This window comes from Chanos chanos, chromosome 12, assembly GCF_902362185.1.
Source record: "Chanos chanos chromosome 12, fChaCha1.1, whole genome shotgun sequence".
Lineage (NCBI taxonomy): Eukaryota > Metazoa > Chordata > Actinopteri > Gonorynchiformes > Chanidae > Chanos > Chanos chanos.
Genome location: NC_044506.1, coordinates 4,687,259 through 4,707,445, shown reverse-complemented (window position 1 = coordinate 4,707,445; position 20,187 = coordinate 4,687,259). Strand labels below are relative to the sequence as shown.

Here is a 20,187-nt window from a genome sequence, read left to right as displayed (position 1 = left end):
GCATATCAGTTCCGAACACAGGAGAGGGAGAAAGTTAATTAGCTTCGAGACAGCTGTGCATTTCTAGAGAAAACTGAACATCATCAAAGCTGTTTTGTTGTCTGAGTTCAGTCACTTAACTGTAGAGATGATACTATTTAGCGACAGGTGGCCAGTAAAAGGCCCATCTAGATCAAGAGCCAGTTTATATATATAAATTCTCTCTCTCTCTCTTTCTCTGTATATATTTTTTTTCTTAATCAGCGCAAAATGAGGATCTGAACCAGGAAAAACAGTGCTAGGTGGATGTCATGGGTTATGGTATTCGTCATACCATAGCCTATTGATATACCATATTAATACATCTGGACCAGTGAGGTATTTTCGCTGTCATAAATGAACGTTTTAAAATATGAAGTCAAAGCAGCTGCTAGCTTCCTCTTGATCAAGTTAATTCATTAGCACCCAGATGATTGGAGTTCGGTTTGCCAGCAAAAAGAAGTTATTTGGGTTATCTATTACGCACCTTAAGTATATTAAGGTGTTTTTTTGTTGTTGTTGTTTTTTTTAAGATGAGCGTTCTAGGCTTAAAATGCCTGATTCGTGATAAGTTAGTTTCTCAGTGTGGGGTTTTCACGACGACGTTATCTTTAATGCCAGCAGGTGGCACAATTTCACAATTAATTTTTTCCTGCTCATACTATCTTTTTATTTTAATTGTTTGATGCTCACCGGTATACTTTAACTGAGGTCGTTATCTGAAATAAACAGTCGGGCTGAAACTTCAGTTGAAACTTCACGAATATCTTGGATTTTCCTTACTTTTTTAAATGTTTAGTATTGACTCAATACTACGGGAATCTTTTAACTTTATCGTGGGGAGGGTGTTAAAGATTGATATTTGATGAATACATCTTTTTGCTGTTTTTCTGAAACGAAGATTGAGTTCAAAATGACATAAATTAGGCAACGCTTCACGTTATTGTAACATACATGATAGTGTCAAGAAGGAAAGGATGGTGGCCGAAGGCAGACCACAGAAAAACGTTCACTCCCTCTCTATGTTCTGGGTACCAAATCATTTTAACAAGCAGAAAAACGCTAGCTTTATTTCTGTGGCACATATGTAAGAATATTTTACTTTATTATTTACTAAGTGATCAACTGTTGTGAACAGCTCGGTTATATTCAGTATTATGTGCCCAGTCTTTAACTTAGTTTGTGAAGTACCACATACAATACATATCTATTACGCTCTTTTCTCGGAACAAACTTAGTGTCCCCTCTCTTGAAAGAATCCTAAAAATCTCTTTGGTGTGGCTTCGTGAAATATCGCGAGACATTGGTACCTTGGTATTCACCAAAGTTACATTACGCACTCTGACTGAGTCGGCCCACATTGGTGACATTTGATACTACGCAAGAATATGTGCGTATGATTTGCGAAGAGAATCGAGGAGTTGCCGTGAATTGGTGAAAGGGAATGTCGATCTGTGAGAGATCGGTTACTGAGGCGGCTGGGAACGTCAACATTATGGGTGAGTCTTCTCTCTCTCTTCGTTTGTGATTGATTAAGTGCATTTATAATTAAGTCGTTCGAGGTTTTTACAGTGGGCTTTTGACGTTAGAGATAGTGGTTCCATGGAAGGATAACATTTATTTGAAAAGAAATGGCTTCAAAGTTAGCGCGAGAGATGCGTTTCCTGTGTGTTTTTTTTCTGTTAGCATAGCTTAGTAAGATAATTACAGTGAGCCAATAATTAGACTATACTACAAAACATCTGCCAGTATTTTCTTGTTCCTTCGCCTGGGTTAGCATTTATTTAAGGTTTAAATATTCGTGAGAAACACGAGTATTACTCACTCTGTGTATCGTCGAGATCTGAAAAGAATTAAATTGAACCAGAGTGTTTGCTTACTATTTGGTGCTGCTTCGATGTTTGGTGCAGTGTAGCAAGCTACACATAAAGTAACTACTCTTTTTTTTCATCTGGTTAAGGTCTTGCAGAATGGAAGTAAAAAAAAAAAAAGTTCTCGACATAAAAAGAAATGTGCAGCTTCCAATCTCTCTTCACACTGTCTCGGTAGCAACCTTTGTCCGCTCGAATCATACACCAGTCGGGATGAGAGCGCATCTTTTTTAACCTGTTGGATAACTTCATCAAAATTACTAGCATCAGTTTTTTTTTTGTTTTTTTTTTTTTTTTGCGATTAAGTCGATCCTGTCGCTAGCGAAACTGACAATGAGCTGTATCACTCTTACTTTGTTTTACAATTTATTGCGACAATGGTTGTACCCTTTGAGAGTGTAGGTTAACTTGGTCTGTGATATACCACACTTGGGCTGGGAGTGAGTTAGACAGCTACATGCAAGTGGCTTTGACTGTTGCGTTGAGGTTTAAGCAGACTTTATCGATGTTGAATTAAAAGGCTGTAGTCTCGACGTTGGCAAAGTCTTTTCATTGGTGTGGTTGTTCTGTTACGAGACAGTTGTACTGATGATGAACACTCTCGTGTTGTGACAGCTGGACTACCCTGTAGTTGCCATGGGCAATGCGAGCATTGAGCGGTTTGTCCGTCAAGTGTATATCGTCGTATGGTATCACGAAGTGCCACACCATCTAATAGCCGTGTTCTGTCCGGACCTATACTAGTTATGCAAAATTGGTAACACAATCGGGTTTAATCAGTCGGTCTAGATCAATATCGTTCTATTGATCGTTTGTCATAGTGTATTGATCCTGTAGTAGGCTCAGCAGTATCCATCATGCCGAGGTTCGTAAGACGCTAGTTTGGCTATCACATGTGGTCCCAGTAGGATGAAAAATCGAACCGTTGTCTACTTTGCCAAGTCAATTCGTTATAATCATGCTGAAATCACATGGTTATTTGCAGCGAAGGCTGGCTTGGCTGTATTCCTACATGTGATTCTGTAGCTCGCTCTCACGGAGTTTGTTGAGATATAATAGTCCCGTTAGATAGTTTGGCGTCTCCTCTGATGTTTTCCTCTGGACTCCTATGGAATCCAACTCCTATGGAATGCACCGTGATTACATTATCCCAGAGTAAATGGGTGTATTGTTTGGCTGTGTGTGCGCGTATATGTTTGTATGTGTGTGTGTGTGTGTGTGTTGCTGAGCATTGAAAAAGCAGAAACAAGGGTTTGAACGGTTGCCTCACTTTAACTGACGCCATGCTGTGATCGTGGCTACCTCATTCCTCGTGGTGTGGAAATAATGTTTGCTTTTTTTGAGTGTCAGTCATTGTTCTATGATAGATCACAGTCAAAGGCTGTTTATCATCCACAGAGGCAGTATTTTCTCAAAGCTCTCCGGATGTGAACTCATGTTCTTGATACGAAGCCATGAAATGCGCAAATACTGTGACATGGCTTGCACACACTTGTCTGCTGGTATGTGTGTGTGTGTGTGTGTGTGTGTGACAGTGTGTGTGAAGCGCATTGGTGGCACAGCCAGTCTATTAAAAGAGAGAAACCTGTATGTGGGTAAGACATTCAAGTGACGTTGCCTAGGTGTGTTTTAGTCAGCCTTGCCCCTGTGTGAGTGCGTCAGCATCAAGAGTTCGCTCATGTAAACCCGGTTTCGACTGAATACAATGACACAGCTGGGAAAAGTCTGTGAGAGTCACTGCGTTTAATCAGGAACCGTCCTGAGAGTTCATACAGGACCGACTGAATTCCACAGGCTTCAAAATGACAGCTGAACATCTCTGTACAGTCACACACACACACACACTCCAAACAGCCTCTCTCTCACACACACACACGCACACACACTGAGGGGATGTGCTTGAGGTCGTGGGACGGGTCATTTTTTTCAGCCTGCTTAAAGCAGCAGCATTCTTCCTCCATATCCTCTAATGTGTTTCAGCCAATAACTTTCTCCCCTGTCAGAATGCGCTCTCTCTCTCTCTCTCTCTCTCTCTCTCTCTTTCTGCATCTGTCTTTCTCTTTCTTTCTTCAACCTCAGGCAGACAGGCATCCCACCACATCTCCTTCCTGCCGTTGAGCCACATAGAAAAACAAGCCGCCTGTGCTGTTCAGAGCACTGTGGTTTCAGTAGTGTGTCTGCACCCCACTCCTCTATCACTGCCACTATCTGTGTATTCTCTTTATGTTACTGTGGCTGGGTCAAATCAAGCCCTGGGATGAATCAGTGTCAGAACCCATCTCGATAGCCCACCTGGGTCCTAACGTCACCTCCACAGTTTCCTGTCTGTCTCTGTTGTAAGCCGAAACTTGACACTGATCCAGGATCAGCACCCAGGGGTTAACATTCAGTAGGTCCTTCAAATGGAGCTGCCACTCACACAGATGGTTGGCACGTAGCCTAACCCTTACCCATGACCCATGAGTACTGTCTTTTGACCTTCACAGGGGTATGCCGGGTATTTCTAGCCTGCCGGCTTTGAAGATGTCTGGCTGAAATAGTATAATTTTTTTCGATGTATTTATTTATTTTTTTGAGCAGCATGCTTTCAGCAGTAATGTTTGCTTTACGGGAAGCTATGTGGGGAACATGTCTGAATGGCTCCCCCTCCCAGCCCCCCTCTCCTTTTGGCGGAGCCCCTGCAATAACTGTGAACACGGCTCCCTCGCTTTTCGAAGAAATTATTTATGCGTCGCAAAGTTTCCCTAAAAATGTGCAGAGTGGCTCGACTTTGGCACGAGTTTTTATCTCTGTGGATGGAACATCAAGAGCTCGCTCTCTCTCTCCCTCTTTCTCTCACTCCCTCACTCTCTCTCTCTCTCTCTCTCTCTCTTCTCTTTCTTTTCTGTTGAACACTCTCCTCCTGTCTCTCCTGTACCTGACTGTCTGCTGTGGAGGAAGAAGAGAGCAACAAAGTTGATAACATCTGCAGGAAGTGGTGCAATGTCTAGCATTCTCAAAGTGTGTGTGTGTGTGTGTGTTTGTGTGTGTGTGTGTGCGTGCACGCAAGCGTGTGTGTCCTTGGGAGGAGGGAATCTGTATGCTGACTTGGGTAGACCACATGTAAAACTTAATGATTATAACTTAAGACACTTTATGCAAATTGCTCATAAAATAAGGCCCTTGTGGTTATGACATCCACTTCAGCAGAACCCCAATTTTGAAGAAGTGCCTTTTTTAAAAATGTTTTTTTTTTTTTTAAATTTTATCTTCTTTTTGTTCGGTTGCCATTCATGGCTGTCTCGGGGTTTTTTTTCCGTCTCATGTGGCTTGTTTTGCCGTTTTTTTCTTTGCCTGTTAGAGATGGCTGAATAAAAACATCACACATGCACTGCTCATATTAGAAGTCTCATTCTCACTTTGCCACCAAAGCGTCACAGTGAAAGAAACTGCCTTTGTCTCAGCATAGTAACGTTGAAAATATCAAGCGTCTGCAGTTTTAGGTGACATTTGCAACCAACGGCTGATGTCTCCCAATCAGGAATTTACATTTTAGGGGATTTTTTTTTTTAAACAGTAAAATGAGGGATAATTAATGCTGTGTCAGCAGACAGTATTGTGTTTTTGATTTTCAGTCATTTTCAGGGAAAGACCCCAATTTTTTTTTTAAGTTTATGGGTAGGGAGACCACAGTGAAACCAAAAATTTCTCAGCCAAACCGTATGCAGCTTCACATCATCTAAACCACGGTTTCTTTAATAATCAGTTTTGACGGCTTGTCCTTAGGAAAAAAACAGGCATTATAAATACAGACCTGGTAACGTAGCATCTGTCACTGCAGCAGACACAGGCGCTTTCTACCTTATCATTTATGAGCCACTGTGGTGACAAAACAAACAAACAAAACAAAACAAAACAATGTTTATTTGAGAGAGTGCACTCTTTGCCTAAGGCGTGACCGTAGTTTTCATCATTACAGAGGTGTGTAACGCGATCTCATCTCTCTTAAACTGAATGGACACACTGCATGTGTGTTTAAAGTCAAAGCCTTTATAATCCTGCCATTTTTTGGGTTTGTTTTGTTTAGCGTTGCTGTCGGTCTGCCCTCTGGAGCAGGGAAACGCTGCTGGCATTTCTTCTGTAGAATAACCTACAGTCAAAGCCGTGAGTCTGACAGCCTCACGGCATACTAAAGCAGAACTCCCAGTCAGATCCACATTCTCACTGGTACATAATGAGACTGCTACAGACACTGACTGGCTACCTTGCCGTTACATTTGACTCTTAGGTGTGTGTGTGTGTGTGTGTGTGTGTGTGTGTGTGTGTGTGTGTGTGTGTGTGTGTGTGTGTGTGTTGGGAAGGGGCATCATAGACGAGCGTTGTGAAACGTGCATGATGGTCGACGTGATGTGAAAAACCCAGAGGTTTTGCCGATGATTGGTTCTGTCTGGCTTGAGTGACTAGGCCATGGTTCCTGTGCAGCCTCCAGTCAGCTCTGGTAAACTCATCTCAATGGACAGCATCAGCTGAACAGACGTTATTATTATTCTGACTGACAGTAGAGGAGAACAGCCCGGGCCTCTTAACCCGAGGCCTGGTTGACTAGTGTCTTTTACAGAAGAGCACTCATCGGGAAGAACGATTCTGCTGAGCACCCTAACTAATGTCTCTTTCTCTCTCTCTCTCTCTCTCTCTCTCTCTCTGTTTTTGTTTTTGTTGCCTTTTTTTTGTTTTTGTTTTTTTTTTGCTCCCGGCCTGGATGACTCCGTTCACGCTTGATGGATGTTGAATGTTCCTCCGTCCCTCACCGGCCTCCCGTCCATCCGTCCTTCCCTCCATGTGATCGGAACGCTCTCCAAAGTAGCAGTGAGTATCTGGTCTTTTGCAGCGCTAGACTAAAACCAGTTATAAGGAGCCAGATAGAATACGTACCAGATTGCGTAATTATGAAGTTAGTCTTAAGATGTCAAATTCGGAATTCAGTGATAGAGGGCACATCATGATGGTTATGAAATACCAACTTGGAAGAAAGAAAAAAAACAATTCCATCAAAGTCAATTTCTTTATAGCCTTTGTTACGATGTTGAACGCTGAGATGAATAAGGGGCAGATCTCAGGCCCTCAGTATTTACTCAGTGTGCGCTCCATTGTTTAGAATTCAGATCCCGCCGTGCTTATCCTGAGAGTCGGAGCGGCACGGAGTTCGTAGCGGGGCTTCGTACTCCTGCTTAACTCCGGTTTATTTATACGCGCTCGTGTGTAAACCCAGAGCTGCCAGTTGCTAAAGACATTGACTTGACTGTGTTGTGTTTTGGTGTCGGTTCTACAGCAGCAGAAGAATTTGGAAGGTTACGTGGGCTTTGCCAATCTCCCCAACCAAGTTTACAGAAAGTCTGTGAAGAGGGGGTTTGAGTTCACTCTAATGGTAGTGGGTGAGTGACTTTTCACTGTCCGTTTTATTGCATGTTTTTTCTTCAACTCGCTGATAGAAATGTCCCTGTTTCCCAGAGCTCACATAAAGACTGAACTGTTTGCCTGCTGCTGCACCTTAAGGGGGGGGGGGGGGTCCACAAAGCAAGATTTCCAAATACAGTTTGCCAAATAAATGGAGCCAATAGTCGAAACCGTCCAATAGCGGAATAGCTCCGGAACTTTCCTGCTATTTGGTGTTTTTTTTTTTTGTGAGTTGTGTTTTCATCTGTCTAAGGGAAGAACTCTCCTCTGTGGATTTCCCTCCTTGCAGTGTGTAGTTCATGATATATCTTTTTACAGAGTGAGGGTGAGCATTGAACACAGCACAGGTGTGAAAAAAACCCCTCTGCTCTCAAACCCTTTCCCCCAGCTGTAACATTCAGATGTACCACACCTGGAATAAGTAATGTTTAAACAAACATGAACCAGGCCATGACATCCAAATGGAGCTTTTCAAGCCCTGGACGGTTAATGTACTTCAACAGGTATCGACCCAACTGGCTCAGATCCATCTTTTGGGGGGGGGGTTGGTGTGCAGCTCCTCTGTGTGCGCCCGAACAGTATTCGGTTTCACAGAGTTGGCAGCTGTTTGCCGAAACACATTAGCGACGGTTTTCACCCAGAAGAACGATTCACTCCCAAAAAAAGGGCCACATTCGGAGAGAATGGAGTTAAAACCAATGTGCAGTGTATTGAGCGACCTAGCCAGGTTTTTTTTCCCCCCAACTTTGGAATGTGTGTGTGTGTGTAGCAAGGTTTTGTGGGTGGGAAGTTTCCTGTCATTCCATTCATGCAAGCTGACTCGTAGCCTTGACAGCCAAAGCTGAAGTCACCCACACCACCAGTGCAGGTTCATCAAACCCAAACAGAGATTCCACACGACACGCTACCTGTGCTGGAAACAAGCATTAACACCCGTGTTAGCTCACTTCCTGTTCCCTTCTGCTCCGCCTCACCTTCCGACTCATTCCCAAGGCAGGACAGAGGCCGGGAACACGGTGGGAACGCCTGGAATTTCATCTGGACTGGGTCTGAGTTCAGCGTTCCCGCCCTGGAGTTTCCCCCCTCTCTCTCCCTCTCTCTCTTTCCCTCTTTTTCTCTCCCTGTATGCAGAGTGCAGGAAATGCCAGTTAGATGGCCATTAAGTGTACAGTGTGTCATTAGAATTGCAGTGTAATTGGAGCAGTGAGCCCATGTAGTCTTTTGTGGATAGAGCTTCAGACTGTCTTTGCTTCTCTCTGAGAGGGAGGGGAGGGGGTAAGAGGGTAAGGAAAAAAAAAAAAAAAACACACCCTCAGGGTTTTCGCAGCATGAAAACTCTGTCTGTCTCCCCCTCATAAAGTCTGTAGACGCCAATGGGAAATGTCTGTCTCTCTTCACTGTGATAAGAGAGCTGTTTTTTTTTTTTCTTCTTTCTTTTTCTATTCTTTTTTTTTCAGAAGCTTTTCACAGACCTGGCTGGTTGACTGGCAGGTGAAAGCGGGCCCGCAGACGTGCCGCACTTTAAAAAGTCAATATTTGCTGGCGATTAAGCGCATTTGGGAACATTTGTAAAGGCCGGCCTTGATCCTGGCTACTGCAGCCCGAGTTGACTCCGATTTTTTTTTTTTCCCCTTCAGTGTATTTTCTGTTTGGTCTAATACACAGAATTAAGGATTAGCACTGGCTTTGTTTGAGTTGGCCGTTTTAGAAGCTTAACTTCTCTTTGATTGCTGGAAAATCGTAGCGAGATCAAACTTTCAGATCGCGTAAACATTGCACTTGTAGGCTAACTGTGAGTCTTGTTAAGTCATTATTGGTATATTTAGACTTCTGAATTACATCCAAAAAGAATTGGTAAAAAATTAACTGCATGGAAAATGACAGGCCCACTATACTCAGAATTTCCTCTCCCTCTCTCTCTCTCTCTCTCTCTCTCTCTCTCTCTCTCCTCCTCCTCCTCTCTTTCCCTCCGTCTCTCTCGCTCTCTCTCTCTCTCTCTCTCCTCCTCCTCCTCTCTTTCCCTCCGTCTCTCTCGCTCTCTCTTTCTCTCTCTCCTCTCTCTCTCTGTCTGTGTCACACAGTGAAACTTTTTTCATGTCTTTTGCTTATTTGTGCCATGTGTCATTAAAACCTTTAAAAAACTCACTCACACCCCCTTTCTCTCTCTCTTTCCCTCCATTCCTTTCTCTCTTTCCCGCTCTCTGTTCCCTGTCTCTCTCTCCCTCTAACACACACCCTTTCACTTCTCTCTGCCATTCTCTTGCTCTCCCTCTCTTTCCTTCTTTCCCTCTCTGTCCCCTTCTCTCTCTCTCTCTCTCTCTCTCTCTGACTCTCAGTCAAGCCGTGACACCCCCCCCCGCCCCGTTTTGCCCTGCAGTGGGGAGTTCCTCTGAGTAAAGCCCCCATGGTTTGCTCAGCTGCTGGATATTTCCTTTAAAGGAAGTGTGTTGGACACTGGCTGGGCTGGCTGGGCCCGAGCTGCACTGCCTTTCAATGGGTGGCCCTGCTCTCAGATGGCAGCTCTCTGCTCTGTGTCTGTGAGACGAGGCCTTCAACTCGGCCGTTCATCACTCTGCCGCGTGTCCTCACCATTTAAAAAAAAAAAAAACCCGGACGGAACGCCACATCTGGAGGCTACCAAAAGCTTTGTCTGCAGCTGTGGCCAGAGGAGTCGCCATCTTTTGATGCGTCCGCTGAAAGTCCACTCGGCCGTTCTGTAACAAACGCGCAGAGGTTGTGACTGATAATGGTTTGAGCTGCTTTACGTTTGGCATCCAGAACTTTCTTAAAACGTTCTGCCGTCAAAAGGCATATTTCCTCAGCGCATAGTTCTTGATTAAAAGTTGCTGGGAATCTGATTCTCTGGCATTCGATGTAAAAACTGGGGGGGAAAAAACCCCCCCAGCATTTTTAATCAGCCATCAGCACAGAGGAAAAAGAAGGGATTGGGGGGGGGGGGGGGCCAGAAATCTCCTGTTTTCTGTCACAGACAAGACGGATAGCCCTGCCCTGTAATCACTGGTCTCTACACTCTACATTTCATCATGTGCCTCTTTAAACAGCAACATTAGTGCTGATGGAAAAGCCCCTTCTTCTTCTTCTTCTCCTTCTTCTTCTTCTTCTTCTTCTTTTTTTCCAGAACATTCTTGTTTACGTCCACCTGTGAATGTCATCTTCGCTTAAAACACGACCTTCGACACGTACTCCTCTGCAACTCCTACGCACGCACCCCGTAAAACTAGAGCATCAGAAACATCTTGTTTCATATCCTTTTCGCTATAGCGACGCCTCACGTACGAAACCAAAGTTCGTGAACGCGGCGGACGCTGCCGTTTCTCTTTTTACCGTTCTTGACCCGACGCGGTCGGACATACGACGGAATAAGACAAATCCTCAGCACGGGGATTCGGTGCTCACGGCCCTGAAGTAGAGAAGCCTCATCCTTCGCTCCAAGCTCCGGTCGTGTCCTCCCAGTCCCCGGGGCCTCCCCTAGCCTTGGCTCTCCATCCACCAGGCCTGAATCTGCTTAGCAGATACTGACTAGAGCATCCCAACGTGTCGACTTGGCTCTGCCAATCTCTCTCTCTCTCTCTCTTTATTTCTTTCTTTCTCTTTCTTTCTCACTTTCTTTCATTCATTCTTTCGCTCTTTACTTTTACTGTTCCACTAATTCACGATGACATTTTTAAGACAGGCTGTATTTCACTCCGTGTTTTCACGAGGTCACACAGCCTGCTCTTCAGAGGCCGTGTTTGGCCAGCAGAACAAATCTGGCAAATTCATAGGTTTCTTCTTCTTCTTTCTTTTTTAAAAAAAAAAGAGAGCGAGAAAGGAGGAGACAAAATGAAGGGATTTGCTGTCAGGTCTGTGTGTTCCTCTTGTGGATGGAGAGAGAGAGGGAGAAGATTTCCGTTGTGCTTGTGAGGTCAGCGTTGCTCTGCCCTCTCGGAAAATATTTATGATGTGAAAGAGAGTGTTGAGTGGGTGCCATTGACGCGAGAGAGTGTGCCTTTGTTTGGAAGTTTTCTTTTTTTTTCCTCGTTGGCCTCTCTCTTTATACCCCCCCCCCTTCTTCTCTCTCTCTCTCTCTCTCTCTCTCTCTCTCTCTTTCTCCAACCTCTCTTTCTTCCCTGCTGCTTTCTTTTCTGCTTCTATCTCTCTCTTTTTTTCCTTCTTCTCTCTCCCTCTCTCTCTCTCTCTCTCTCTCTTCCCCTCTCTTCCCTTCCACACCCCCCCCCCCCTCCCCCTCCCCCTCCCCTTCCCTATTCCTTTCCTCCTGCAGAGATCTGTAGCCCGTTCTCTTGTTCCCTGGCAGTCGCTGGGTGATGCAGGGCTTTGGCGACTGGTAAAAGGTCAGCTGTGAGACCCAGAATGCCCTGTGCCAGCTTGTGCTTGTTCTCCATCACACTGCCCCCTTTGTTCTGCCCTCCTCAGCCTTCACGATATCCCCCCCGTTAGCCATGCACGCCGCTGGCCCGCGTCCCACCTCAGCATGCATATGGGACTGCTCTGTAAAAAGAGCCAAAGAAACACAATCATCTGAAGTGATTCGACCGCAGGGAAAAAAAAAAAAAGAAAAAAAAAAGTCTTTTTTTTCACGGCCTGCTGTTTAACGCTCAAAATGTCAACAGCACTTTTGTTAAATCGCCGGGTGCAAATTACGAGATTAATAATTGTTCAAAAGCTCACATACTGTTTCAACATGTTGGCCTAACAGCGCGGCTTAGGAATACAGTAAAGGCCAGTTCTAAACAGCTTGTCGTGTATAGGCTGCAGCTGGAGGGAAACCTGGGCCAACAGCACTTTTGACAAGGCTAAATATTCTGCCTCCTCAGCTGTGAGCCAAATTCCTCAGATTTCTGATCTGTGTATCTGATCCTTTAAAATATCTGGCAGGAGAAAAAAAAAAAAAAAGCGGTTCTTAGAAAACGTTGAGAGCTTCGTGTAAAAACCTGTCTCGTTATGTCGCTCCGATAGATTGATTTCCTGTTATGGGAATGTGAGAAAAAGGGAAACATGTGAGGAATTCCAAACATTTATCATTATTCGTGTCTCTGCTCCGGGTTTACGGTGCATCGTTTTTTTTTTCTGGCATCGGAAGTAACTGAATCTGGATGAGGTCCAAACAAGTTTTTCATGAAAGACTCCTCTCTTTCTCAAAGATTTACATCTCTCTCCCTCTCTTTCTCTTTCTTTCTCTCTGTCTCTCTCTCTCTCAGGTGAGTCGGGACTGGGGAAGTCAACGTTGATCAACTCACTGTTTCTCACAGACTTGTATTCTGCTGAGTACCCTGGACCTTCTCACAGAATTAAGAAGACTGTGCAGGTGAGAGCATGTTCACAAACAAACAAACACATTTATAATAATAATAAAAAAACAAACAAACAAAAAAAAAGAGCCTTGAATAAGCGTAGACGGATAAATAGAACTGTTCACTTAGCAATTACATTTTGGCTTTGGAATCGCTCCCCTCTTTAAGTTTTTCCAGATGAATTAAATTCTTCCCTGCCTAGCTGGAAGCCATCTGTCATATGACTGCGAGAATTGTTCGTTGAACCCGAACTTTGGAAGAGGAAAATAACAACTGTTCTGTGTTTCTTTAAGTCCAGTAAAGTTGATGCAGTATAGAGTTTGCTGGCAGTTTCCAGTTCTTGGTTGGCTTTACAAATGGTTCTACTCGACATTTATGATTTTTTTTTTTTTTTTTCTGCTGCTCTGCCAAGGCAGTGGTTTCACCCAATATTGTTCTAATATAAAACAGTTTACTTATGGGGCCAGTGACGCGTGGACTTTGGTTAGTACTAATAGGATCCGTCCAACTTTGCTATATGGTTCAGTGGTACTCTGACTTGCTCTTGAAATACCAGAGTCTGACATTGGCCGGACTGACTGTCACTCTCCCCTGGTGCTGGGCTAACACAGGTGTGCGCTAAATTCGTGGTTGTTTTTGAAACTTTGACGTCACAGCTTGACCCTACATACGACGCATTAAGCCTGTGTGATTTGCAGTTTTGTCAGGACCAACGAGGAGAATTAAATCGGCGTTTGGCTTTGGTCTGTCCAAACCGCGCGGCTGATCTTCCTAACGCAAAAAACGGTCCTTTTGGCATTTTGAAAAATGGTTTTACTGAAACATTATGCATCCACGAGTTCGTGACTTCATTCTGAAGGAAGAATTTATGGTTTGGAAAGCGCATTCATAATTTTCTTGGCAAGATTCGGTTCATTTTCGGGGAAAATGTAATTTGTTTTTCAAAACAACTCCTTTTCCTAAGCTAAAGAGAAATATTCGAACAGGAAGAATTTTGAAACAACATTTTGTATGCGTATCGCTTTAGTTTAACATGTAAGCCAGGACATAAACATGTTTTAGGGAACTTGGAATAATAAAGTCGTATGCTACTGTCTTCATGAAAAGTACAATACAACCGAAAAGTATTTTTAACTTTTCCTCACCAACATGTCGTTCGGGTCCCGACACCGATACCTAACGTAACCCGATGCGACGCAGCTAAAGTCTGAACGCTGCAAAAAATTAAAAGAGGGTATTACTTTCTGTTGCTTTGTACTCGTAGTGAAAGAGTAGTGTTACACCTCTGGTCCGATGGCACGCCGGTCGTTTATGCATGTGGTTTTGATCCATAAACCACTCGGTAACCAGCTGCCATTTGTGACTGGACAAAGGTCCTTACAGTTGCAGGTAGAGACGATTGGCGGTAAAAATCGAATCGCTGCGAAGACAAAAAGGCCTTTTGAGACGAGAGAGTAATGTATACAGTTATTTGATGCGAGGACAAGCTTTTCTCCCGCTCTCGTCGGGTTTGATGAACGCTCGTCATTTTTTTTTGTTTTTTAAAGTTGCTGATCACAAGAGACGGCTAGTCTTCATAAACTGATTTAATACTCAGGCCAAATGAAAGACGGCTCAATCTGAACATGCTACCGCTCCTTCACGCTACAACGCTAACTACTTTCACCTGACCCCGGCCTGAACCAATGCTGGTTTTGAACAAAACCCTCGAGAAAGCATGATTTCATTTATAATCTATGTCTCAAGACGCCCCCCCCCCCCCCGCCCCCCACCCCCCACTAAAATGAGGGCAGTCGTCCTGATCAAGATGTACGTCTTTAATTTCCCTCTTTCATCCTCAGTCTTGACAGGGTTTCAAAGGCAGTTTATATGTAATTGTATCTTCTGCTCCTCTCTGAGCGTTCCGCTCCTCTGGCACCCGGGCGTTTGTTATGGCTTAGTGTCATATCTGGATTACCTCACAGCTGGAGCCCATCGTGCGAACCTGCTCCGATCCCGTTGGAGAGCTGCCATTCACCGACGCCGACATAACCAACACTGCCAAATTGGGATTTTTTGTTTGCCTAATGTTCCGTTTAACGCCTTTCTTTTTGCTAAGTGATGAACTTTGTGTGTGGTAACGAGTATGAGTCTCAGTGAGTGAAAATGGGCTTCATCTGAACACACACACACACACACACACACACACACAGGTTTCCTGTTTTTGCCTAGTGGTACTCCACACGTGTGTTGATTGGATACTGAGGATGGAGAGGAGGAGGAAGAAGAGTTGACAGTGTTGGTGATATGATGGCTGGTGTTTGGAGGATGTATGGTTGTATGAGTTGATGGTGTTGGTGACTGGTGTTTGGAGGGTGTATGGTTGTATGAGTTGACGGTGTTGGTGATATGATGGCTGGTGTTTGGAGGATGTATGTTTGTATGAGTTGACGGTGTTGGTGAGTGGTGTTTGGAGGATGTATGTTTGTATGAGTTGACGGTGTTGGTGAGTGGTGTTTGGAGGGTGTATGGTTGTATGAGTTGACGGTGTTGGTGATATGATGGCTGGTGTTTGGAGGATGTATGGTTGTTTGAGTTGATGGTGTTGGTGAGTGGTGTTTGGAGGGTGTATGGTTGTATGAGTTGACGGTGTTGGTGAGTGGTGTTTGGAGGATGTATGGTTGTATGAGTTGACGGTGTTGGTGACTGGTGTTTGGAGGATGTATGGTTGTATGAGTTGATGGTGTTGGTGACTGGTGTTTGGAGGGTGTATGGTTGTATGAGTTGACGGTGTTGGTGATATGATGGCTGGTGTTTGGAGGATGTATGGTTGTATGAGTTGACGGTGTTGGTGACTGGTGTTTGGAGGATGTATGGTTGTATGAGTTGATGGTGTTGGTGAGTGGTGTTTGGAGGGTGTATGGTTGTATGAGTTGATGGTGTTGGTGAGTGGTGTTTGGAGGATGTATGGTTGTATGAGTTGACGGTGTTGGTGACTGGTGTTTGGAGGATGTATGGTTGTATGAGTTGACGGTGTTGGTGACTGGTGCTTGGAGGATGTATGGTTGTTTGAGTTGATGGTGTTGGTGACTGGTGCTTGGAGGATGTATGGTTGTATGAGTTGATGGTGTTGGTGACTGGTGTTTGGAGGATGTATGGTTGTATGAGTTGATGGTGTTGGTGACTGGTGTTTGGAGGATGTATGGTTGTATGAGTTGACGGTGTTGGTGAGTGGTGTTTGGAGGGTGTATGGTTGTATGAGTTGACGGTGTTGGTGACTGGTGTTTGGAGGATGTATGGTTGTATGAGTTGACGGTGTTGGTGAGTGGTGTTTGGAGGATGTATGGTTGTATGAGTTGACGGTGTTGGTGAGTGGTGTTTGGAGGATGTATGGTTCTTTGAGTTGACGGTGTTGGTGAGTGGTGTTTGGAGGATGTATGGTTGTATGAGTTGACGGTGTTGGTGAGTGGTGTTTGGAGGGTGTATGGTTGTATGAGTTGATGGTGTTGGTGACTGGGTTTTGGAGGATGTATGGTTGTATGAGTTGACGGTGTTGGTGAGTGGTGTTTGGAGGATGTATGGTTGTATGAGGGCTGTGTGAAGAAGCAGAGCTGTTAGTCTGACACTCTCTGGTCTGGAAAAGGAATCCATTCAAGCCGCAGTGTGGCCTGGACTCCGTACAAACCCCAGTCCTTAGGCTCTTTCAGGGCTGTGTGTGTGTGTGTGTGTGCATGCGTGTGCTATATTGCTTGTAAGTGCTTGTTGAAATGAGTAATTATTTTGTTTATGACAGTGATTGAGCGTGCTGGCACAGTTGTGTGTGTGTGTGTGTGTGGGGGTGTGTGTGTGGGTGAGGTAATGGATGTTCTGCATGCTGAATGTCAGAGTGTGTCACTGTCTCTGTTGGTCTGTCTGCCTGTCAGTTATACAGCACACACTCATTTGAATAAAAACAGGTGAGCCATGGAAGAACCTCAGTATGTTTTTTTTTTTTTTTATGTTTTCATAAATCATATAAACCATTGCAGAGTTTAGCATACTTTTTCAGTGGCTGTACACAAATCTGTACTACATTTTTACAGATTTGGTTCTTTTGTGTTTTGTGTGTGTATGAGAGAGCGCACACCCAAGTATTTGCATGTTACTTTGTGTATTGTATGTATACACCTGTGTGTGAGAGAGTCAGTGTCGCTGTGTTTATTTTGCGTGTGTATGTGAGTGAGAGGGAGAAAGAGAGAGTGTTTGCTGTCTGTATTTGGTGTGTGTGAGTGTTGCTGTGTGTATTTTGTGGGTGTGTGAGAGAGAGAGAGAGTGAGCTACTGTGTGTGCGTAGTCGCTGGCCAAGTGATAGCGCTGACAGGAGAGGATTTTAATTCTATTCTGATGGACTGCGTCCAGCCTAAGTATCATTACCTGCAGACAGCTGTGTTTAAGCTCCTGTTTCTGTGTGTCCAGAGAGGAGTCTGTGGCAGAGGAGAAAAAAAAGAAGTTTAGGAGAAAAGGACAGGGAAGTGGACAGAAATGGTGTTCTCACATCTTACCGACTTTCTCCTTTCTCTCAACCCCCACCGCACCCCCCCCCAAAACAAGTAAAGGGTTCCTGTTGATGCCACTTTTGATTGGTTGAAGTTGGTTGGTGTGATTGTGATTAGCTGTACGTGGTTTGTTGACTGTGATTGGCTGTTTTGATTGTTGCCGCGGCGACAGAGTCAGAGTCAGCGCTTGATAGACGGTGTTAACATTCTGGAAGGGTAAACCACATAAAAAAAAAAATGAGACTTCTCTCAGTTTGGCAGGATAAGCGAAATATCAGGACGACCAAACGAGAGGGTGCCCCATCTCTTCTTCTCACACTTCGGCTTTTTTGGATTAAGCACACGGAGGTGACTGGCGAAACACTGAATCAGCAGCGCTTGTACTGACCTTCACATTCCTCAGTCTCTCCAGTGCCCCACGGGGAGGGTCATTGCTAAGGTTTTGGATGAACTCCAGGGTTGAGGCGTTTTGATTGCAATGCTAGATTAAAGCCACTCACAAAGAGATGATGTTTTGAGATTTTAATGAATTTCCTGTCGTGACCTTCGAGCACCTCCCTCTTTCTCTCCTTTTCCTCCTCCTCCCCCCCTTCTCTCTCTCTGTCTCCCTCTCTTTCTCTCTCTCTCTATTTCTCTCTCTCTCTCTCCCTCTCTCTCTCTCTCTCTCTCTCTCTCTCTCTCTCTCTCTCTCTCTCTCTATGTCCGTGGTGATGACAGTCAGTTTTCCGGCTGTCTTTTCCGTGCGGAGCGTAGCTACGCGTTCGACCGAACTGGCGATGAAAGCCATAAACAGCCCGTTAGCTGTTTTTGTGTTTGGCCAGTCGGGAGCGTGGCGCTTCCAGCTCTAAACACCATTCTTCCTGTGCTGATTGAGAGAGTGATAAAACATCGACATCGCTGGCCCTGCCAAAAATACTCTTTCCCCACTCACACCGCCTCTCTGAAGCAGCTCAGGTGTCTGCGCCATCTACCACAGTAATCTCCCGTCATGCAGTATTTTCATATAACCTCCCAAACGGCGTCTGTGTAGCCCTTCTCTCGCCGTTAAGCGTAATTCTGGGCCGTGGCGTCTGCGGAGGCTCTTGGCGCGCAGTATAATTAGCGTGCTTGGCGGTGTCGTTATTGTGCTTATGTTTTTCAGTTTACATTCCTCTTCAGGGCTGTTGTCAGATATCCAGAGTCAGACAGACAGGTTAGATGTCACTCCCACTTTTTCTTTTCGAATTGTCGTTTAGTGAGTCACTTCAGCTACAAAGACGGGCGGTTGTGTTTCTCTCTCTGACGTTTTCGGCTGTACGAGTGCGAATTCCTCTGATGGAGACATCCGTCAGCTGAGCGCTTGTGTGCAGTTTAGTGCTTGACAAAAAAAAAAAAAAAAGGGAAAGAAAAAAAAACAGAACGGTACCAGCCAAATCAAAACAGAAGGCTACCTGCCAATCAGTTTGACTGAATTTGAGCTAAATCGCACCCAGAATGGGAGTGTAGCGGTGTGTGCACCAGTTAAAAGGGTGAGAGTTTGTTTAACTTTACTGAGTTATTAAAACCAAAACCAGACAAAATCAAAATGGGTGTGTAGAGGTGTGTATGTGTGTGTGTGTGCCAGTGCATGGGGTGGAGAAAAGAGACTTCACGACCTTTTACTAAGTCATTAAAAACAAATAGACAAACAAATTAAAACCGACAGGTGAGGCTCCTCCCACACAGGTTGGCGTAGTGTCGGGCCGCTGACTGAGCCTGACGGTGGAAGTGGGAGCGTTTTTGGGGGGGGGGGGGGGGGGCAGCCAGGGGAGACGGGTTCAGAAGCAAAGGGGGAAGCGGCGGTGTCTCCATCAGTCGCGCGGTTTATCTCGCAGTCACGTTAACGGCATCCTTTCGATTAATGAGAAACCGCACTGGTCAACCTGTCCCTCATCACTTCCCTTGTCCTGTGAGGACATTAGCTGTCGGGGGGGGGGGGGGGGGGGGGGGGGGGGGGGGGGGGGGGGGGGAACGCTTGATTTTTGTCATTTTGAATCGGCTGAAGCTTCGTGTTGTGCTCGAAAGCCTCTGGTGTCTTTCTGGTTTCACGGCATAGTTCGCTAATAGCACAGCTCTCTGGATTACATGTCAATACACGCAGTCTTTCTCAGGAATACAAACACACAAACACACACACACTCATACACACATTCACTTGTGCCATGGGCGCTGCCTGCATCACGCAGCGTCGGACGCAGAGAGCTGATGAAACGATGATGATCGCATTGAAAAAATTCATCGGAGTCACCATGTGTTTTTATTGATTCATGACATTGATGAAAATGCTGTTCTCTGTTCTCACAGCTCAACATAGGCATTTTCACACAGTGCTTTAGCAGCTGATTGGCCTGGCAAGCTAAACCACTCAGGGACGCAGTTCTCATTTGTGGGGAGGAGAGCCAGTTTCAGAACATATTGGAAGGGTTGCAAAACCGCTGTCGCTGAACTTTGATTTTTGAAGGCATAAGAGGCATTGGGATCCTAGAGAAGAAATGCCAGTATTGAAACAAACGTCGCGGCACAGTAACATATGGGTCAACGTTGGAATTAGCCAACGAAACAGAGTGAGCGATGATGTCATAATAGTTGGTTCGGAACCTTGCGTGGCGGCCAATAGAATGTTCCGCCTCGCTGGAAGCAGCTTAACTCTTGGCTCCCAGTGCAGCCTTGAATTCCCTGCAAATGTTTGGTGAATTTCCTTTCAGTGAATTAGTTCATAGGTGCATGTTAATCAGCATGCCTGTGCCCAGAGCTGGAGAGCATTCATGGGGACTTCCCCACTCTCTTCCCCTGTGTGTGTGTGTGTGTGTGTGTGTGTGTGTGTGTGTGTATGAAAGAGACGTCCTTCAAACACACTGAAATCTCAGTCATCCTGTAATGGCCCAGCCCCCCCCAGTTTTCATCCACTGCCAATTTGTTACCGGGTCTCTTTTTTTTTTTTTTTTTCCTTCTTAAACTAGTTCAGCTGCACATTAAGGTCATATTAGACGGTTAAATCAGATTAGGTCTTTTTATGTGTGG

General features: G+C 45.0%; 1 protein-coding gene across 4 annotated transcripts in view; it reads left to right on the top strand.

The window, feature by feature from the left end:
* Positions 1-1,460: 1,460 nt before the first annotated feature.
* The window catches only part of septin7a (septin 7a), a 35,778-nt gene continuing 17,051 nt past the window's right edge, over positions 1,461-20,187 (top strand). For 2 of the 4 annotated variants that reach the window (XM_030788743.1, XM_030788742.1), the window contains exons 1-4: positions 1,461-1,517; positions 2,736-2,737; positions 7,198-7,300; positions 12,542-12,648. In XM_030788743.1, the coding sequence (XP_030644603.1) occupies positions 1,463-1,517; positions 2,736-2,737; positions 7,198-7,300; positions 12,542-12,648 (267 nt within the window). In that variant the 5' untranslated portion in view covers positions 1,461-1,462. Of the gene's footprint in view, positions 1,518-2,227; positions 2,230-2,735; positions 2,738-6,729; positions 6,735-7,197; positions 7,301-12,541; positions 12,649-20,187 lie in introns of all 4 variants that reach the window. The other 2 variants (XM_030788741.1, XM_030788744.1) reach the window with 2 other exon arrangements.